This window comes from Culex pipiens, chromosome 1 (genome assembly GCF_016801865.2).
Source record: "Culex pipiens pallens isolate TS chromosome 1, TS_CPP_V2, whole genome shotgun sequence".
Taxonomy (NCBI): Eukaryota; Metazoa; Arthropoda; class Insecta; order Diptera; family Culicidae; genus Culex; species Culex pipiens.
The window spans coordinates 40,687,462-40,709,821 of NC_068937.1; the positions used below are offsets into that span (position 1 = coordinate 40,687,462).

At 34.9% G+C, this 22,360-nt stretch overlaps 1 protein-coding gene across 1 annotated transcript; it reads left to right on the top strand.

Moving 5' to 3' along the window:
• Nucleotides 1-12,839: 12,839 nt before the first annotated feature.
• Nucleotides 12,840-22,165, top strand: LOC120422059 (perlucin-like). Its single transcript, XM_039585433.2, has 2 exons — nucleotides 12,840-13,047; nucleotides 21,764-22,165. Exons 1-2 carry the CDS (start codon nucleotides 12,904-12,906, stop codon nucleotides 22,136-22,138), a joined length of 519 nt encoding a protein of 172 aa, XP_039441367.1. The 5' UTR covers nucleotides 12,840-12,903; the 3' UTR covers nucleotides 22,139-22,165.
• The last annotated feature ends 195 nt before the right edge of the window (nucleotides 22,166-22,360 follow it).

A 22,360-nucleotide genomic window follows, 5' to 3' on the forward strand; every position in this document is an offset into this window, starting at 1 on the left:
ATTCAAATTGCAGTGTATTTTGACAGTTCTACAGAGCGGATTCGTTGATTTGAATTTTGCTTCTTCGAATGTCCGCTAATTTGAATGCTCGTGAATTCAAACGTATTCGAATTAAAACGCACTCAAACGTTAAAACTGAGTGGTCAAACTAATGTTTACATTTCAACCCCTTTGTTCGTCGATTCCCAAACACGTGGTTTCGTGGTGTTGACAGCTGTCAGTCTTTCCATAGCGAATTCGGATTCACTAATTCGAAGGCAGTTACATTTCAAAGTTTTACGGAATCCTGAACGGAGTTGTGACCTTCCGAGTGCCAGAAAAATTTGCCCCACTTACCCCAATCTCAACGCGACTCCCGTCCGTTGCCAGCAGCTGAATTTTCAGCGAAATCGGACCGTCCCGCTTCGGCGACAGCACCAGCACCGGCTTGTCATCCTTCCGACTGACCGTCAGCAGGCACTTGGACGGTCCCAAGCTGCGGTGCCGTCGGGCCCGGTTCCACCCGGCCCGGTTGCGCCAGAACGGACGGAACTCCATAACGGAGTCATCGCTGCTGCTGTTATCGGGCAGCACGGTTACGGCGCAGTTGTTAAAGTTAGCCACGTCGACGATCGGGGCCAGTTCCGGGTGGCTGAGGCGCCGGTTCCGCGACAGCGGACGGTACTCCAGGACGGCCTCGTCGCTGCTGCTGTTGTCCGGCAGCACGGTGACCGCGCTGTCGTTGAAGTTTTCCCGAATGATGCTGAACATTTTTCACCGAGTTGAAGCTGGGAATGGAAATTAGACATTAAGGGGTGTAAGAGGTCATAGTTTTGGTCATTAGGGTTACTTTCCGATTGAATACACTGAAACCCTGATGGTTTGACATCGATTGTTGTCATACCATCGGGGTCAATTTAAGATTGTCATGCACTTTACAAGGAGCTCACACACACTACCAAACGTTAATTTTGATAGTGAGCTCAGTGTGAAAAGTGACAGTTCGTCAGATTTTAGTTTCACTTTGTCAAACCCGACGGTAGGTCACCAATTGTTGACAAGCGAACGGGGTTTTAATTTTAGTTTGACACCCTCTTTAGAGCTCACACCTACTACCGAAAGTTTGGTTTGATAGTAAGTGTGAGTCGGATGTCAAAAAGTGACAGTTCGTCACCTTTTAGTTTGACTTTGACCAACCAACTGGGAACAAACTAAAAATGTGTCAAACGAAAAAAAGGCCACCCAAGAAAGAATTAATTTTGAAAAAAAAGTTATGATGCATAATTTGCAGTGCATTGCATTCAGTTTTAAATAAACTTGCAAATTACTTTCCCTGCAGCAATTAGCGTGAAATGGGGCAATTTCAGCTATTTTGTATAATTAATTCATTCCCAATTGGGTTATAAAGCCCTATGTCAACTTTTATTTACAACGGTAAAAAACACGATTAAAAACCATTTCTGATCACTTTTTTTTCATTTGACGCAAATTTTTTTTTTGACAAGACAACATTTTTTCGATGAATCAACTATGGTCCCCTTGGAACGAGCTGTCAAGTAGGAGCTTTTCTGTCAAGAAGGACCGCGAGGTTAATTTTTCAAAATTGATTTAAAAATCTATTTTAAGCTCTTTGTGGTCGTACAAAGGGTCATTGTACTCAGAAAAATAAGCTTTATCGCTGTAAACAATAATATCAGCAATCTAAGCTTCATTTTAGGACCCAATTAGGTTATAGCCGCGACTCCCAATAACCCTAATTGATTTCTCGTTCTGCCTCACTAGAAAAACCAAACTGTCGACAGAAATTGTTTTCCTCCCAGCTGCTTAAACCGCGCTCCGAATCGAATCTCGTGCAACACGAAAGCCGTTGCAAATGCTCCTTTGTAGAGCAAAATAACACGTGAAAAATCACTTTAGAAATTGTTCGGTTGAATTTCATGTACAGACTTCAAGTAACGATTTCAATTTTATGGTCCGCCACATCGAACTTTAGGTCGGCCGAAATCGTTCGATAAATCATTCTTGGGTTGGGCCTACTTGTCAACGGATCTCACCTTCGAATTACATCACGTTGAACAACAGGACCAAGATTTGAGCTACCGTAGCACCTTGCTAGTTTGATTCACTGTTCTTGAAAAGAAAAACAGTACCAGTTTACCTAAGGATTACGGTACCCTGTCACGGGTTTGCTTTGAATAATATTAATGTCCAAGTCCGACAAGAAAAATGCGAATGACACAAAGGCGTACCACTTCCCCTCGCAATACTAATCAAAACCCCCCGGAGGCGGCGTGTTCCCGAGATTGAATGTCAACACCCAAATACACTCGTGGCCGGCCAAGGACAGGCGCTAATTAGGTGAGCTGTGTAGTTTTTCGCGCCCTTCAAACGGCGAACACAGGTCACCACCATCTCCGTCAAGCCTAGCCAAGCCAAACGGAGTAGGCCTATGGGTTCTTAATGGTTCTCTAGTTGGAGTGGGTGCCCAGTTGCGACCTTTGTGGTTCGTCGACGATAGCGACACACATCATTGGTGGGTCCTCCAAGAACACGAGTTTCTGCTGTCCCCAAGGAGTAGGCGCTGAATTCGATTGGGTTCGTTGGAAATCGAAGAATTTGTGGGAAGGAGTTGAATACGCTAATCGAGGGTAACTACGGTTTTAGGCTTAGGAAGTCGGAAAAAGGATGGCATTTTGCCTACCAGAAGGTAACCGTCTACGATCCTTGACCGAATTGGTGATTTGATTCTTCAAAATTGATTGATTTGCGAATAAATTAATTAAATATTGATTTAAACTAGGGTACGCTATCCATTAGTGGACCCCTTTCCTTTAGTAGACCGTCTGAAGGTTTTTTGGTGAAAAATTGAATAAAATCACAATTTCAAGCGTATTTTTGTCCATATATCTTTAATTTGGCATGCTCAGCATCATTTAAAACAATGTTGACTGACATTTAATTGTCCAAAATATGTCAAAGTGTTTGGAGTTCGACATCTGAATTCACTCATGGCCACTGGCATTTAAACAACAGTACAACATTTCAATTTTATGATTGAATTAACTATCCAATCATTTTTTGACTGATTATTTCTCTTCAGTAAGTAGAAATAATGTAAGTTTGAGGAACTTTACCAAAATAAAATTAAGAACTGCTTAATTCCGAGCAAAATAAAGGGGGTGTAGGGTTTTCGTCCTTCAAAATAATGTAAACAATATAAATATATTGACCGGGTAATGACAACCCGAAACGGCCGAAACAGACTATTCCTGACTGAAGCGTGTACTTGGTTTTTGACAGCGCATGAAAAGAGGCGCGTGTTTATGTTTACGGTGTGAACAGTGGAGAGTGAACGTTTGGCGCGGAAGTGTGAGTGTGATTGAATTGTGCTGGAACCGGTTGGTGGAATCCGGAGCAGGACACGACGGAAGCGGACATGAGGTCAGTGGGTGGTTGGGAGGTTAATGATGGGCAGCGATGGTGCTGCGTCCGGAACGTCGTGTCTCAAGGAGTCCCGGTTGCGACTCTACAGGAGATCTAATATAGGACAACGAAAATCCTAACTTATCCAAAAGTGGACCCCTGTTTTTTTAACTTACAAAAATGAAGAAGACTGTGTCTTTAAGCAAAAGTTTTTCTTAAACATACAATAAATGCTTGTTGTAATCAACTTAATTGCATATATTTCAATCATGAGTATAAATATAGCTGTTATCATGTTAAAAGTACCAAAGTTGCTGAAACTGTAAGAATTTATAATTGATCAAAACTATAGTTGATTGTACTTAACTGAAGCATCATAATTGAAGTTTGAATGATATTTTATAATAATAAATCAATAACAAAACTTTTTTGTTTGAAAATGAGCATGCGTGGTTTTATCAGCAACTGTAAACAAATCCATTGGTTTGTTTTGGTAAACTATTTAAGTAATTAATATGGTAAATTTGCATCAACATTACTTTTTTTATCAGTGGTTTTTGACACGTTTTGTTTGATATTTTTTGGAAATATATGAGTTTAAAAGTCTGTTAAGTTTTCATGTTGTTTTAAGCCAATTCTGTTAACAAAATGTATTTGTTTACAATAAAAAGTTAGCAAATGTCCTCTTTTAATCTTTATATCTATTATTAGACCCACACCATGCATCAAAATATCAAATATCGGTTAAATTTGATATAAAAACAACAGTTATCCTATAGTGGACCCGGGTCCACAATTGGATTATGGACCGGGTCCACTATAGGAAAAGGGGGTCCATAACCAGCAAAAAACATGTTTTTTTTTCAAATGGCTATTTCTATGCACAAAAGCAAATAATTGATGAAACAAATAGTCAGAATTGTTCAAAAGACTTCAATTAATATCACTTACTTTTTGGAAAAAAAAACCCCCCGAACTTAAGGCTTCCGTCAGATTTGAGTGAATTTGACTCAGATCTGGGTGAATTGCACTCAGTTTTCGTTGAATTCTGACCTGAGTGAAACTTATTCAAAACTGACAGATGAGCAATTCATCACCAAAACCGAAAATGGATTTTATTTATATTTTTTTATTTTTTTTCCAACAAGCTTGGTTTTTGTCATTGGTTCATCCATACAATTTTGGCAGCTTTCCATACAAAAATGATAAGTAAATATTCGAAAATCTGTATTTTTAAAGAAATTATCTGAAAAGTTGTAGGCATTGATGAGAACTTAAATTTAGAAAAAAATGCAAGCAGAAAAAAAAGTGCCACTATTTTTATAAAAACAAATTTCACAAAAATGCAATTTATAAAAATCCTTATTTTTTTATGGCACAAAAAACGCAACATTTGCTCCGCAAAAATGTGTATAATAATTATGCCGCAGAGTTATAATTTTTTTAAAGTGTTTTGGAAAAAATATAAATTTTACTCGATTTTTTTAATTTCTTTTTGACCTCAGTATTTAATGTAAAATCAGATTAAGTACTGTTTGGATGAGACTTAAAAATTTCAATTTTCTTGTTTTTTTAACTCGTTGTATTTTGCAACCAGAGGTCCAATCTTCAATGGCTCTTAGGCAATTTTCGAAAAAGTATTTTCAGGAATGGACAATCATGGACACTATTAAAAAAACGAAATTGAAAGGTTTCAGTTAATATTAAACTTCAATAGCTATATCTTGAAAACGATGCACTTTATCAAAAAAAAAAACGGTTAAGTCGAAAATTGATTGCAAATTTGATTTTACAAAAACAATTTAAAAATACATAGATTTTTGAGAAAATTTATTTTTGTGAAAAAAGTTTATAAAAAAATCGGCAATTTTTATTTCCTATTACCATTTTTTCTGAATAGACCTGATGAATAACTTTGCCGAAAACACCAAATCGATCAGAAAATTTCTTCAAAAGTTACAGATTTTCGAATATTTACATACCATTTTTTTATGGACATCTGCCGAAATTGTATGGAGCTTTGTAATTGTATGGGTTAACAAAATTGATTTTTCGGTCATAAAAATATACAAAAATAATAAAAATGCACGAAATCAGCCAATTTCGTAGAGAATTGTTCTTATGTGGGATGACGTGCCAATAAAATGTTGCTTTTTAAAAATGGACATTATTTTATCCATTTCACACTTAGGCCGTTGTAAATATTTTTTAAGGTTTATGCCAAAGTCGAAGGGGGCAAAAAAATAAATAATTATAAAAATTGAAATTACAGATTATGGTATTAATATTTGAATGAAAAAAGCATTTTTCACCTGCCCAGTTGTTATCAAAATATTCAAGTATTGAACATATTTTTAATCGCCGAAACAATAACATTTTGTGGTGCTGTGCATTGGAATTGAAAATATTTTTGATCAATCCCAAACATGCTCAATATGATTTTAAACTTGGAAAAATGCATTTCATATTGTTTTCAGTTTCTTTAAAATTTCCTAGTTTTTTGAAAAAATATTTTTTTGCCCCCATAAACTTTGAAAAATATTTGCAACGGCCTTAATAGATCAAACAATAGAATGTTGTTGGAAGCGACTTTAACAAGACCACGTCTCTTAAATTAAAATAATTTTATTATAATAATACAGGCATGACAACTCTTACCTCACTTACCACCTCTCCACGTCGTTTCCCCTACGCCGTTCAAGGACACTTTCCACACTCACTCACACACTCTTGTTCCACCTGAACTGCCACCACCGATCTAGCGAACCTGGCACAGGTTCGGGGCGGTCGTCGTCGCCGCGGTAGGTCAACCGGTGAACTGGCCAGATTCCCCGAAAGCAACACCTGCCCAAGCCGAGGTCCGGATCTGGGCCGGGGTAACCTTCTGTCAATGCAGTGTACCTTAATTTCTTTCTCGACTTAATCATATGCGCATTAATCCGCAAAAGGTTCCATTATTTGGGGCCCTCCCCCTCAAACCCCCTTGGTTTTATTGCCACTCTGTTTCTGCCTTTCTTTTGGAAGTACAACGGCCTCTCCCCCTTCTCCAGCTTCAAGATGTTCAAGGTAGATTCCATTACGAGGGGCTGTACATTTGGACCACCCTACTCAAGGTCAATGGTCGTCATAAATATGTAATACGAGCTTGACCTAGATTTGGAAGCATTCTTTTTTGGGCGTTAGGTTTGGAACATTCACCATGTTGCGGGATTTGGAGATTTATTCAATCAACGATAGCAGCAATGGATGGTATTGAAAGTCGGATTGTATGGAAAAATTCTCCTCGAGAATCTTGTTCCAATTCGACTTGTAGCTCGATTGGACGAAAACTTGACCAGTCCAAGCTAAATCTAAAAATTAAAAGGACGGATTTAGTTTTTAGTCGAAATGTTGTAAACCAGAGAGATAACCTTAATAACAATCATACAATTTTCTGACAAAAAAATTAAATAATAAAAAAAGTGAAATTACGAAATTCAACAAAACAAATCTAGAGTTTATTTTTGAAAAGGTCCTATAAGCTATTGTCTTTCATATGATTTTAGGAACTATTCAAAAAAAAAACTCTTGAAATGTAGAGTTTTTCAAAAAAGGTCCTATAAGCTGTTGTGTTTCATATGTTTATAGGACCTAATAAAAAAAAAGTCTGGAAATATTCAAAAATATTGCAAAAATTTAAAAAAAAATAAAGAACAAAAATTTAGAAATTCCTAAATCACAAAACACAAATAAATTCAAAAAATTAAAAAAGGATGTTCCAACAATTTAAAAAATGTAAAAATTGGAAATTAAAAATACCAAATAAAACATCAAAGTTTTTTTCCAAAAAAATAAAACGATATAATAATTGAAATTACAAGCCACAATATAAAATTTCAACAAAAAAACTATTGTAAAATGCTTTATATACCTGTACAAGTTAATATGCAATTATTAGTTTATAAAAGAATGTAAATTGACGAAAAACAATATTTCAGCGAAAAAATTGCGCTCTTTTTGCGCTTTTGTACATTGAAAATTCAAAAAAAAGGAAAAAAACTATCTAACCCAAACGTAGGGAAATGCACTGTAAATTTCACTTAAATTTCCATTAAAAAAACCTTTAAGAAAAAAAATATTTGTTTGGCTTCTAATTTTTCGGGCCTACACGAATGGGGAGGGGGGGGGGGGGGCGGTGATAAAAACTTTAAATAAAATGTGTACCAATAAAAAAATTAACAGCCCAATAATAAAATAAAAATCAAAACTTGGAAAACTTAAGAAATAAATTCCAAAAGTATCAGAAATCTTAAATTGCGATATAAGCAGTCTTTTAATAACGAAAATTTTGGTATCCTAACATGTATAGGTCATCGCTGAAATTTTAAAGTTATCGCAGTTTTAGTGAAAAAAGTCGACTTTTTCCCGTTTTCGTCATTTTCCCATTTTTGCGCGTGGTGCGTCGAAAAACCCAGTTTTTATTTTCAAAAAATCGTATCTCAGAGTATCGAAAACATAACTTCATCATTTTTTGATATGTTATGTGAAATTTTCCGAGGAATCCGATAAAAATATTTTCAGACAAAGGCTCTTTGGTCCCGAGACCTTCAAAACAGCATTTTATGTTTTCATTCAACCTTTTCAAATGTTAAGCTAGATTTTTGAAACTTCTTACTATTTTTCCCATATAGCCAAACTAATCACCTTTCTTTTGCGTTTAGGATAGCTAAAATCGGATGAAATGGCGCGGAGATATGATTTTTTGAAAAAAAGTGGTTTTTGCGAAAATCGACGAAAATTGCCATTTTTTGAACCACCCTAACACGGCGTAGGTCACCCTAATGGCCAATAAAAAAAATACGGGTCTAATTATTTCGGCCAAGGATCCCCCAGAAAAAATTTGAGCCCGATCGGAGAACTTTTTTTTTGAATCATGCTGTTTTCGTGGGGAATTGCTGTATACAATCATTCCGAAATTCTAACATTCAAATGAAAGTTTAAAAATTTAAGCATTATAATTTAGGGATATTGGAAATTGAAAAAAAAAGAAATTGAAGGATGAATAATTGATTTTTTTTGTAGTTTTGATTCCTGAATTATAAATTTTATTTTCGAATTTAAAAAATTTCAGAAGCTCATAATTTCGAAATTCATAATCTTTTAGAATCAAAGCTTTTTTTCTAATTTTCTTTTTTTAATATAGGCAATTTTAAATTATTGTTTTTGATGTTTTGATTTCTTCAGGTTTTGTTTTAGAGTTTTTAATTCAATAATATTTTCCATCATTTCACTTTTTCCCCTTTTCCCCTTTTCCCCTTTCCCCGATAAGGCTCTGAAAGGCATCATTCCCGATCGGCCATTTTGCGGCCATGTTTGTTATAGAAAAACATTCATATCTTGATTCAGAATGTATCAACCAAAAATTCGTTTTCTTTGTGGTGTTTTTAGAAGCATTTTACATGTAGTGATATTTTTTTCATTTAAATATACTATTCCTAGACCCTGAGTTCAGAACCATCATTGACAGTAATAGCCCCAAGCGTGAAAGACACCATCTACGAAGAAGGCGCAATTCAAGGACATTTGAAATTGAGGGTTGAAGGATATTATTTAAAGAAAATTGAAAGACGCTTTGAATTCATTTTAATTCTGGAATTTATTTTGTTTAAAATTAAAAAAGTCAGAATTTCATAATTTTATTATAATAAATTTATTGTTTCAAAATTGAAGATTTCTTTATTCGATAAAATCTGATTATTTGTTTTTTATATGTTCGAAAATTTTAAAATATTGGAGTTTTTTTTTATTGTCTAGGTTTTATATTTACATTTTTTTTATTTATTACATTTTTAACATTTCGAATACCTCCTATCATTACTTTTGCCTTTTTAGTTTTTTTATGTTTTACCTTTTTTTGAAAATAATTGTGTCATCTGAGGCCTCGTTTGCAAATAATATTCCCTTTTTTATATTTCAAAAATATTCTATGTTTGTATACAAATGTGAATAACTTTTGAAACAAATTCTAAAAAAATGACTGAAAACTCACGAAAACAGCAAATAGGCAAATATATTGATAGACTACTCCTGTAGGGAACGTCTGAAACTGCCAGTAACAAAATAATAATAAAAAAGAATGAGAAGTAAAGTTTTACATAGAACAAAAGTTAATCAACATGTGAAAATAATAAATTCGAAATAAAAATTTCGGCAGTATGGGACCATCCATAAACCACGTGGACACTTTTTTGGGAATCTGTTTCCACCCCCCCACCCCCCCCCCTCGTGGCCAATTGTCCATACAAAAAAAACTTTTTTGTATGGGTCGTGGACAATCACCATCCCCCCCCCCTAAGCTGTCCGCGTGGTTTATGGATGGTCCCTATGGTAACTAACTGCTTATTTTAAGCGAAATAGTTGATGAAAATTTATTATCTAAAACTAGAAACTTCTCATCTGAGCAATTCTCTACGAAATCGGTCTTTTTTCTTCAATTTTAATTTTTGTATTTTTTAATCCGGCTGAAACTTTTTTGGTGCCTTCGGTTTGCCCAAAGAAGCCATTTTGCTTCATTAATTTGTCCATATAATTTTCCATACAAATTTGGCAGCTGTCCATACAAAAATGATGTATGAAAATTCAAAAATCTGTATCTTTTGAAGGAATTTTTTGATCGATTTGGTGTCTTCGGCAAAGTTGTAGGTATGGATACGGACCACACTGGAAAAAAATGGTACACGGTAAAAAAAATTTGGTGATTTTTTTATTTAACTTTTTATCACTAAAACTTGATTTGCAAAAAAACACTATTTTTAATTTTTTTTATTTTTTGATATGTTTTAGAGGACATAAAAAGCCAACTTTTCAGAAATTTCCAGGTTGTGCAAAAAATCATTGACCAAGTTATGAATTTTTAAATCAATACTAACTTTTTCAAAAAATCGAAATTTTGGTCGCAAAAATTTTTCAACTTCATTTTTCGATGTAAAATTGAATTTGCAATCAAAAAGTACTTTAGTGAAATTTTGATAAAGTGCACCGTTTTCAAGTTAAAGCCATTTTTATGTAACTTTTTTCAAAATAGTCGCAGTTTTTCATTTTTTTAAATTAGTGCACATGTTTGCCCACATTTGAAAAAAATATTTTTGAAAAGCTGAGAAAATTCTCTAAATATTGCTTCCTCGGACTTTGTTGATACGACCTTTAGTTGCTGAGATATTGCAATACAAAGGTTTAAAAACAGGAAAATTGATGTTTTTTAAGTCTCACACAAACAGCCCACCATTTTTCAATGTCGATATCTCAGCAACTAATAGTCCGATTTTCAATGTTAAAATATGAAACATTTGTGAAATTTTCCGATCTTTTCGAAAACAATATTTTCAAAATTTTCAAATCAAGACTAACATTTTAAAAGGGCGAAATATTGAATGTTTGGCCTTTTTGAAATGTTAGTCTTGATTTGAAAATTTTGAAAATATTGTTTTCGAAAAGATCGGAAAATTTCACAAATGTTTCATATTATAACATTGAAAATCGGACCATTAGTTGCTGAGATATCGACATTGAAAAATGGTGGGCTGTTTGTGTGAGACTTAGAAAACATCAATTTTCCTGTTTTTAAACCTTTGCATTGCAATATCTAAGCAACTAAAGGTCGTATCAACAAAGTCCGAGGAAGCAATATATAGAGAATTTTCTCAGCTTTTCAAAAATATTTTTTTCAAAAGTGGGCAAACATGTGCACTAATTTTAAAAAATGAAAAACTGCGACTATTTTCAAAAAAGTTACATAAAAATGGCTATAACTTGAAAACGGTGCACTTTATCAAAATTTCACTACAGTACTTTTTGATTGCAAATTCAATTTTACATCGAAAAATGAAGTTGAAAAATTTTTGCGACCAAAATTTCGATTTTTTGAAAAAATCAGTATTGATTAAAAAATTCATAACTCGGTCAATGATTTTTTGCACAACCTGGAAATTTCTGAAAAGTTGGCTTTTTATGTCCTCTAAAACATATCAAAAAATAAAAAAAAATAAAAATAGTGTTTTTTGCAAATCAAGTTTTAGTGATAAAAAGTTAAATAAAAAAATCACCAAATTTTGTTTACCGTGTACCATTTTTTTCCAGTGTAGTCCGTATCCATACCTACAACTTTGCGGAAGACACCAAATCGATCAAAAAATTCCTTCAAAAGATACAGATTTTTGAATTTTCGTACATCATTTTTGTATGGACAGCTGCCAAATTTGTATGGAAAATTATATGGACAAACTAATGATGCAAAATGGCTTCTTTGGGCATACCGAAGGCACTAAAAAAGTTTCAGCCGGATTAAAAAATACAAAAAAAATCGAATGACCGAAATCCTAGAGAACTGCTCATCTGTAAGCCTCAAAATCTCAAAATACCCTAAAAAAAAGTCCTCCAAAACCAGGATCAACAATACGCGTACGTGCGTGCGTGAACCAAACTGTAAAACCCCCAAACGACCGTGAAGAAAGTACCTACACCAGTTGGCGCACTGGTTCACGTGCTGAAATTTGGCACAACTATACAAAATTCGCTTATTTGCTCAGATTTTGAACACACGCCAGATAGAGTGGAGGTGAGTTATAAAAAAAATACAGCTAGAAAAACTGCTAGCATGGTCACGCGTGAGATCGAACGACGAAATCGCAAACATTTTCGTTCCTCACGTTGCGTGACGTACGCTAATAATCCCAGTTTTTGGATGAAATCAGCTAAACTCACAGAGTGCGGGCGGTTTGTTCTGTATAGGGGAGGTTTGGGTAAAAATTAAAAGATTATCTTGTTTTTTTTACGTACAAGTAATTTAATTTAATTACATTTTTAGCTTAGTCTTTTTGAGAAAAAATAGGTATAAACCCTCTCCATGCTCGAGCCAAAGATGTGTGTCCGATAATTAGATGAATTAATTAGAATTTTACCCACAACTGACTGGCCATCGTGCCGTTTGGGCTACCACGTGGTGGCCAGGTGGCAAGAGGTACCTAAATAAATTGGCGGCAAAATTGTGCCGAGCCGGCTGTCGGGTTACATTTGCTCGGTGAACAGCTCAGCTGGAGCCTTCTCCCCAGCTGATTACCATTTTCTCGCCTTAACAGAAGCCACACGAAACCTTGGAACCAATTAGCTCCAAGATTTGGACTGTTCTTAATTCGCTCTGATACGCACACACAAACTCAGAGCAGAGCAGAGCATTTTTCCTTGTAACCGAAAATAAATGGAAAAATTTATCTGGGCGAAACAAAAAAAAAACAATGTCAAAGCCACACTCATTGAGCCATAAACTGGGCGATAAAAAATATTGTGTTACATCAAATCACATGTAACGGGTAGTAATAATTGCCATGATGGTATCGAAACTGTTCCGAACCACGAAATTATCGGTGCATCATCCGCGTGTTCGATGCAGTTTTCTGAACGTCCAATGTCAGCGCCAATTAGCGCGTCGACTGCGGAGTTCAGTTTGTCTGCACCAGTTGGTCCATCATGGTCGGCGGTTGCTGTCATATCAACTTTGCAATCGTTTCAATTTTGGCCACCGTCGTCGTTTCCGCCATCGTCACCGTGGACAAGGAGGCCCTCACGCGGGAGTGCGACCCGGACACGCCGATGGTGGTGCCGAATTTTAAGGTTAGTTGGTTTCTGGTACTTTACTCAATCAAAGGTTAATATCAAATATGGTCCTTGCCTTTTTAACGTTTGACATAAAATTAGGCAAAATTACCGCTCAATTTTTCATTTTTTCCGTTTTTTACTTTTGTTTTACGAAAAACTAAACTTCACTTGTTTTTATTATTTGCTTTAATAATTTGTAATATAGTTTAAATCCTGTTTTACAACCTTCTATCATTATATTTTTTCAAGGGGTTATATACCCTTTTCGGCCCATTTCTATTATCGGCTTATCATTGAACATTGATCATTAATTACAGCTTTCATGAAGTGTTGTTGACTTTTTCAAAGTAATAATTAGCTCAAATGGAAATGAGCAAACAACTCTCTATTGATGTTATATCTAAATTATTCTAAAATGTTGTTTGAATAGCGGCAAACTGTGGCAAATGTGACGAAAATAAGTCGAAAAGCTTCCCAGTCACGAAATATTTTAGCATAGCTGGTTCTGCTAGAATCCTGCTAGAACGGTAGAACATTTCTGCTAGAGTGCTGTAAGGATATTCAGCTCTGTATGAAGGCTCCATGGTATATACCGTAAACCGAGGAGACTTTGATAGGATTTCAATTTGTTTTTAGAATATTTTCCAACAGGTAAGGTTTTTCTCAAGATTATTATTTTTAAAACATGTACTGGGGTAGACCACACAAAGTCCACACACTATGTGTGTGTGGTCCAATCCAATACCCGCTAACCGCTAGCGATATTATGAGAAAGTATAGCTTGTATCAGACTTTTTGTATATGCCGAAATGCTGATACAACTTATCTCAGTCCCGGGTATTAGGTGGTGATAGCCCTCACGCTGCTTCCAACGACCCATTTCAGAATGACAGAGCTCCTTGCGGTCCAATTCCGAGGTCGCTGGGCATTGTTCGGCCCCGCCTAAACATAGAAGCAAGCATCTGAAGGAAACTCGATCTATATTTAGACTTCCAATTCCCTCAAGGCAAATCACGGATCAGCGCGTATTTAATATGAGAGAAGAATAACATGTTTCAACACTACGGATCATTTCACAACTAGAGTGTAAACCTTCTGATGGCCGGCTACCTAGCGTCCCAGACCACCAATCCAAAGGAATCCCACCTGATTCATTTTCGTTTTTGTTCATATTCAAAGTTCAAATTCCTGATTCCAAATTTCAAAGGTACCGACCGGGATTTGATCCCTAAACCTTTTGCTTGTGAGGCAGAAGCCGTAACCATTAAGCCACGGAGCCGGTATACCACACAAAGTCCATGCACTATTTCGGAAAAAAAAGTTTTTTCAGTCATGTTTAGAAAAAAAATTACGTTAAAAATTCTTAGTTTTAATTCTGGAGTGACTTTGATAGTCATAGTTTTTCTTGTTAAAATCATATTTAAGATGTTCAAACTTTATTTGTCCGCTAAATGTACCATCACTAAAGTAGCTGATATAGTTTTTAAGAAAAAAAAATCAATGTTTATATTTATTTAACTAAGTTTATAAGCTTTTTAGCAAAATACATATAAATTTTAGGTAAAATTGTTAAAAAGTCGGAATTTTGCCTGAAATTTGTTGAAACTATTTTGTTTGTAAAATTATCGATTTATATTGCATTTTATACTGAATTCAAAGCACGATTCACAAGTTTTCACATTTTACATGAAATTTGTTCAACTGAAATTGCCTATAAATTTTGAGATTTTTTTTAGTTGTGTTTCAAAAACACATATTATTAATAATTTACAAACTTATTTAACCTTCCCCTAGTGGTAAATTGTCCAAAGAATCCGAAAATGCATTCCGTTTTCCGATTAAAAATCATGTTCATTGAGAAAATCATGACACTTTGAGAAGATTAAAATAATGACTTTCATCAACATTTTCTTAACTATAGTTAACTAACTTTTTCAACTTGTCAATATTTTATGAAAAGTTCTTGAGGTACTTTGAACACTTCTCTACCACGGTCAGTATGTTTCTAAACCATTCCTTACGTATTTTAATTGTACTCTTCATTTTGCGGAAAAACCGCAAACCTATCAAAGTCACCCCGGCTATCAAAGTCACCTCGTTTTACGGTGCCTAATATATAAATGTATGAAATTCTGTATCTTGAGAATTTTCTGATCAATTTGGTGTCTTTGGCAAAGTTATAGGTTATGATTAGGACTTTTCTAAAAAAAAAATAGGTAGGGTAGCGTAGTCATCTATGAGACACTTTTGTAGTTGACTTGTCTTAGACATTCAAAAGTAATTTTCTCAACTTGAAACTTTAATTGACAAAAGTTAACCTTAAAAAGTATTTAAATTATATAAAAATTCTATATTTATACCAAAGAACTTGTGCGAATTGCAAATTCGATTTTACATCTAAAAATGTAGTTGAAAAAAAAAACGATTTCGTAGATAATTGCTCTTCTACCTTTCTATGACACTTTTCAAATTCCACTAGGATAGTGGCTTCCAACTGACTGCAATTTTGTAGATACTCATTAGTAGGGTTAGTAAAATTTCACGATTTCGCGGACAGCGTGAAATCCGCGAAATTTCCGCAAAATCCCGTGAAATTTTATGTTTGTGTGAAAATGTAACGATTTTTCTAAAAAAATTTTTATCAAACTCTAAAAGGAATAAAAATAAGCTTATGAACTACTGTAGAATTAAGCGAGTGAATACCCTGCAGGGCCCTGGTTTAATTACTAATATGTATAGTAGGGTGGGTACGTTTTTCAAAAAGTTCTCGGATCAAGTTTTAGTATGGTTCCCCTTGTAGGGCATGCCCATAGGGACTTTCATGCCAAATATCAGCTCATTTGGTTGTAAACTGGCTGCGCGCATCAGGGTTAAAGTTTACATGGGAATTACTATGGGAAATTGGAACTTTTTGTTCAAACGCTCCTACAGGTCTAGGAAAATCACGCGCCAACTTCTGGTATGGTCAGGCCTAAGGAGAATGGTCTGGAGAACACTTTTCCCGAAGAGAGCATATGGATTCATTGTCCCTAGACCTGGCGCATCGGCAAACAATCCGATGTCTCCGAAATCAACGGTTTTCCCTGAAAAAGCATAAAATTTTCCTTAGCATGCTATGAAAGCTTGATGCACACCGCGACGCCATACGTCAGGCAGCTACCACGTGGGTAGTGCGTCCATCCCGGGAATTCCCGGGACAAAAATCCCGGGATTTTTCCAAAACCGAGAATTCCCGAATACCGGGATTTTTCATATTTTGTCCCGGGAATTCCCGAAATTGAAAACATATCAAATTTTGGTCTAGGAATTCAGATTTGGATGTGGAAATTAGTAATCGATAAGCATTTTAAAGCATTAAAATTTGTATTCGGCATATAACAGCATTAATTTGACAGGGAAAATTGTTCAAATTTTTGTTTACAGATCCGCAAAATGCTTTGCACCTTAGATATTTTCTACTAAATTTTATTTATTTTAAAAAAGACTTATTATTATATTCATGTATATTTATGACTTTAAACTTGAAAAAAAGCATAATATTTTAAAAATTATTTAGCTATTCATCATAAACCGGCATCTGGAGCAAATTAGGACAAAAGTAACGAATTTAGACAGCTGTTTAAGCTAATTTGTTTTTGAATAATGTTCTGAATGTTTTGATTGATTTCGATTACAACAGGAACAGATCAAAACAATTCGTACACCGAATTTATTGCTCTAAAATCTCCTGTACCTATTCGGACTGCAGTCCCGATTATCCCCAGTTGGTAGTTGGTTGGTAGTGACTTAAAGATAATTTTTAAAATATGTTTTTAAATATAAAACATAAAATTCCAAACTTATCCAAAGTGTTACATTGTCTGGTATAATTTTATTTCTTGTTGTTTTAGACACTTTAATTGAAATTGTATAAGCTTTTGTAGTTATATTATATAACTAAAAAATAAAAGAAATATATTCAAAATTCTGGTTCAATTAAACTCCAAAGCACATCAAAGAACACATTTTTTTAATGTGTTTTAAACTATCTAAAGACTGCTGTCCTTGTTCAGATTGAAGTGTAGCTTATCACCATTAACAGTTTTGAGCTAATTGTATGATTTAAGCAAGAAAAACGTAACAAATATAATGAAAAAATAGATTTTTTGACTGCTGCAAAAATTTCCCGGGATCCCGGGAATTCCCGGGATTCTAAAAATATTTTTCCCGTTTCCCGGGAAATTCAAAACCCGGGAAAATTTGCTATGCAAAGATTCTGAATTCGACTAAATAATATCAGGATCGCTCGAAATGATCATTTTCTAGTTAAAAGAAGGTTTGCAATAGAATATTCCAGCCGTTTCTCACCCACGTGGTAGCTGTCTGACATATGGCGTCGCGGTGTGCATCAAGCTTTCATAGCATGCTAAGGAAAATTTTATGCTTTTTCAGGGAAAACCGTAGATTCCGGAGACATCGGATTGTTTGCCGATGCGCCAGGTCTAGGGACAACGAATCCATATGCTCTCTTCGGGAAAAGTGTTCTCCAGACCATTCTCCTTAGGCCTGACCATACCAGAAGTTGGCGCGTGATTTTCCTAGACCTGTAGGAGCGTTTGAACAAAAAGTTCCAATTTTCCATAGTAATTCCCATGTAAACTTTAACCCTGATGCGCGCAGCCAGTTTACAACCAAATGAGCTGATATTTGGCATGAAAGTCCCTATGGGCATGCCCTACAAGGGGAACCATACTAAAACTTGATCCGAGAACTTTTTGAAAAACGTACCCACCCTAATGTATAGGGTTAGTTTACGGGAGCGCATGACCCTAATAAAATCAACAACATCAACAACATAGGGTTAATGATTTATGACGATTTCGTAGACGGCGAGAAATTCGTGAAATTTATCAATTTTCTCAAATCATTTCTTTTAAATAACAGCCTAATAAATATTTCATCCAAAAAGACTATTCAATTAAATTTTATTAGATTAATAAAAAAATAAAAAGCTTGAATATGTATAGCAAGTTGATATGAACCATTTGAAGAAATGTTCAGATTTCTGAGTTTTTTTTTAAACTAACTAAATTTAGTGATATTTTCATTCGCTGTAATATAAATTTTACTGCTATTTTATTTGAAAGGTATAGTTTTGAAAGAAATTAAAAGATTCAAACTTTGTTTTATTCAACATAAAATGAAGAGTATTTTTTATGTTTGGAATAACAATTTAAAAACGAATCTATGACATTTCCCCGAAACCCATATTACCGAAGGGACATTTCCCCGAATGCCACTTCCCCGAAAAGACACTTCCCCTAATAGTCATTTCCCCGAATTCCATTTACCCGAATTTCCCATTTCCTCTAATCGTCCACATCCCCGTATGCCATTTTCCCGAATGGGCCACAATCCCGAATGTTACTTACCCGATTAGTCATATCCCTGAATAGTAATTTCCCTGAACGCCATTTCCCCGAACGCGGTCAAGCCGAAATGCCCGGTGCCCAGGAGCGCGCCCAGGCATTTCGGCTTGACCGCGTTCGGGGAAATAGCATTTTACATATAAGAAAAAAAAAATGATGGCAATTTTTATCACATCAAACTACGCATAATATTTCTTGAAAGGTTCGTATTGGCCTTGAATGATCAACTTTCTTTTTGGCTTCACTCAGAACAGACGTAGCATTTTAGGGGGGAAGGGGTGTTGGAAGGTTTGGTACTATTCATTCAAATACAATGAATATTGTTACAGACTTTTTTTTTATATATTCTCAAAACAAATACCTTTTTCTTATAGACATGATAATAATAATGCAATAGAAGTTTTGTTATATTTTATGATTCAAAAACATACCGTGCGATTTTCGTAGTACCCCGTATCAGTAGAACCCCGTTCACACTGATCATTTTATTCACATTGCTGGTTTGGGATTTGGCGAAAAGTATAATCAACAAAAACTTCAATTAAAATTTGTACCAGCCTTATGTACCTATTTGTTCGATTTTTGCGTTCTTGAACAAAATTCGAAAAAAAAATTCCTCGAAAATTTCTCAAAAACAACATCTAATCATGCGGTTGAATACAAATGTTAATTGAACAACAAAAAATCTAGTAATTGGGTCCTAAAATTAAGCTTAAATTTGTGATATTATTGTTCACAAGAAAAATAAGCTTTACTAAGTACAATGACCCTTTGAACGTACGCAAAGGATTTAAAATGGATTTTTAATTCAATTTCTAAAAATTAACTTCACGGCCCTTCTTGGCAGAAAAGCTCCTACTTGACAGCTCGATCCAGGGGGGCCATAGTTGATCCATCGAAAAAATGTTGTCTTGTCAATAACTTTTTTTTTGCATAAAAAAATTATTAAAAATGGTTTTTAATCGTGTTTCTTACCGTTGTTCATAAAAATTGACAAAGGGCTTTACTACCCAATTTACAACATTTAATCAACAGCATACCCGAAAAAGCTGTTTGTTCGGTAAAATTGAGCAAGAAAATAACTGTTAGTCATGGAAAAAGGCTTTAGCGAAAACGATGATTAGAGGATATGCAAATTCGGGTAATTTTAAATTTAAATAGACGGCAATTGTCGTAAGTGCCACTTCGGGTAAATGGCATTCGGGGAAATGGCGGATTAGGGGAAATGGCATTCGGGGATGTGGCTGATTAGGGGAAGTGGTAATCGGGGATGTGACCAATTAGGGGAAATGATTTTCGGGGAAATGGCATTCGGGGAAATGTCATTCGGGGAAATGAGCTAGACCCTTTAAAAACATATCAAACTTTTTTTGGCCTGTTTGGGTGGATGATTCTTGTGAAGTTAAAAAATACTTTTTTGTTTTCTTTTCTCATTTAGAATAAAAATTTCGATTTTGTTAAAAAAATATATTTTTGATTGATTGATTGACAAAATTGTTTTTAAATTTTGTTTTTGAAAAGTGAGCTAAAACGTTTAAAAATATGTTTAATGGGCTAAATGTCGCAGAAAATTTAATTAATTTTACTCATTTTGACTAGACAAGATTGTTAAATCTTGCTCTGATATGAAATTCAATAAAATGTAAAATGATATAACAGAAGCAAATTAGCGAAATCATTTTAGCTTTATTAGTCGAATATTAACCCTCTACTGCCCAATTTTTTTTCGAAAATTTTGATTTTTCTCGTATTTAGGAGGTCTTTTTGAGCTACTTTTGTTCTACGAAAAACTTTGATTCTCTTGTTTTATTTTTAGTAGGTATTTTAGTTTGCATTTATCTTGCTTAGTTTATCTTTGTTTTTGGTAGTATTTGGCCTATTCTACCACCTAATTTAATTACATTTTGCCTTTCTAATTTTTTCACGTTTTTACAGTCACTTTTTCATTTTTTTTTGCTTGTTTTTCACATTTTCTGCTATAGAATGGCACAATCATTATTAAATTGTAAAAAAAGGGGTAGAGGCATAGTCTGGGACAGTACAAAAATTACTGCATACTTCTTTTTACTTAAAATATAAGAAATGTTAGTTGAAAACACAGCCAAAGTTGACCCTAAAAAAATTACATTTTTAAAAACGTTGGAAAAATCACATAAAACAAGTCAAACTTCCAACCCTAAAATTTTCTAAAATTTAAAGAGTTGTTCTTTCCAATGCTTTTTTATAGATCAAAAATTGGTTGAAAAATTGATTTTTGGCGATTTTTTTGGATCGAAGCCCGTCTAAAGGCGGGGTTAGGTTGTAGAGGGTTAAAAGAGCAGTTTAGTAAATGAGAATACGCGTGCCCTATATTTTGTTTCAAAATATATATAGAGCCCATCCATAAACCAGAAGGTTTTTTCTTTTGAAAATTAGGAGATTTTTTTATTGTGTCGCGTTCAAATTTAATGAAGATTTTTTTAGTTTATTGAAGAATAATATATAATGAAGCATAAGTTTAGCATAGTTTAAACAAAGGATTTCCGAATTATTTTAACATTTTTCAAGTTCCGCGAAATTTGCATGAAATTTGGTGTGTTAAAATTGAGGTCCCCGTAAAATTTGCCATTTCCGAGCGTGAAAAATCACTAAGCCTAGTTATGCAAGGGAATGCAAAGTTTTCCCATATCTATTAGCAATTTCGAAGGATATTTTGTAACTTTTTTCCTTCCCCTGCTCAATTTTTCTCCCGTGTACCAGTAAACTCTAACACCGTTTGAATTGGGTACTAAAGCCCTATGCCAATTTTTATGTACAACGGCAAAAAACACGATTAAAAACCTTTTCTGATCATTTTTTTTCATTTTCATGCACAAAAAAAAAATTGAAAAGACAACATTTTTTCGATGGATCAACTATGGTCCCCTTGGAGCTGTCAAGTAGGAGCTTTTCTGTCAAGAAGGACCGCGAGGTTAATTTTTCAAAATTGATTTAAAAATCCATTTTAAACTCTTTGTGGTCGTACAAAGGGTCATTGTACTCAGAAAAATAAGCTTTATCGCTGTAAACAATAATATCAGCAATCTAAGCTTCATTTTAGGACCCAATTAGTCAACTGTTGAAAGGTACCCCATATCTCAGCTTAGGATAATTACTGCACTGATGTTTTTGTCAAAACACTCCAATAAATGAAATGAAATGAAAAATGAATGCAAAGTTTCATCCATATCAAAAAATACTAAAAATGTTTTTTTCGTATTTCGATTATCCCAAGTACTTCAGATAATCGAAACATTGGATAAAACAATCTGAGACTGTTATTTCAAAAAACTTCCTTTCCCCAGGCCAACTGGTTCAAGGCGACCGAGTACTGCCACTACCTGGACCGGAACCTGGTGATAGTGACTTCGGCGGAAAAGCAGGAAGTCATCACGAAGGTGCTCGAGGCCACGGACAAGTTCGGGGACAGCTCGTTCTGGGTGGGCGGCAGCGATCTGGCAGAGCTGGGCAACTTTCACTGGCACTCGACGGGCACGCGCATCGTGTGGCACAACTGGAGCGAACTGGTCCCGATGCCAACGGCGGACGATCCAACCCGGAAGGACGACCGGTGCGTGTTGCTGAGCAACAACACGGAAATGGGCGGGTTCAAGTGGATTGTGGTGAACTGCTGGGACGAGTACTACTTTGTGTGCGAGAAGGGGGTGTTTGCAAAGTGAAGAAAGTTTGTTTTTGAATAAAGTATTGCGAAAGTATTGTTATATTAAAAGTGAAACATCATGTACAGACACCATTCGCTAATTCGTTTGAGTCTAATTTCTCGGTCATCCTACACTCAAAATCAGAAGTACCCTTCAAAAAGGGTTTTATCTACCCTTTATCTGTCATCCCAAAGAAAAAAAACCCTTTTTGAGGGTTACTTCCACCCTTTTTTTTCAAGT

Bases quoted from the DNA above. Each gene is read 5' to 3' on its own strand.
- LOC120422059 (XM_039585433.2), top strand. From the start codon at position 12,904: ATGGTCGGCGGTTGCTGTCATATCAACTTTGCAATCGTTTCAATTTTG. The intron at 13,048-21,763 runs GTTAGTTGGTTT...TCCTTTCCCCAG, and splicing joins TGGTGGTGCCGAATTTTAAG to GCCAACTGGTTCAAGGCGAC.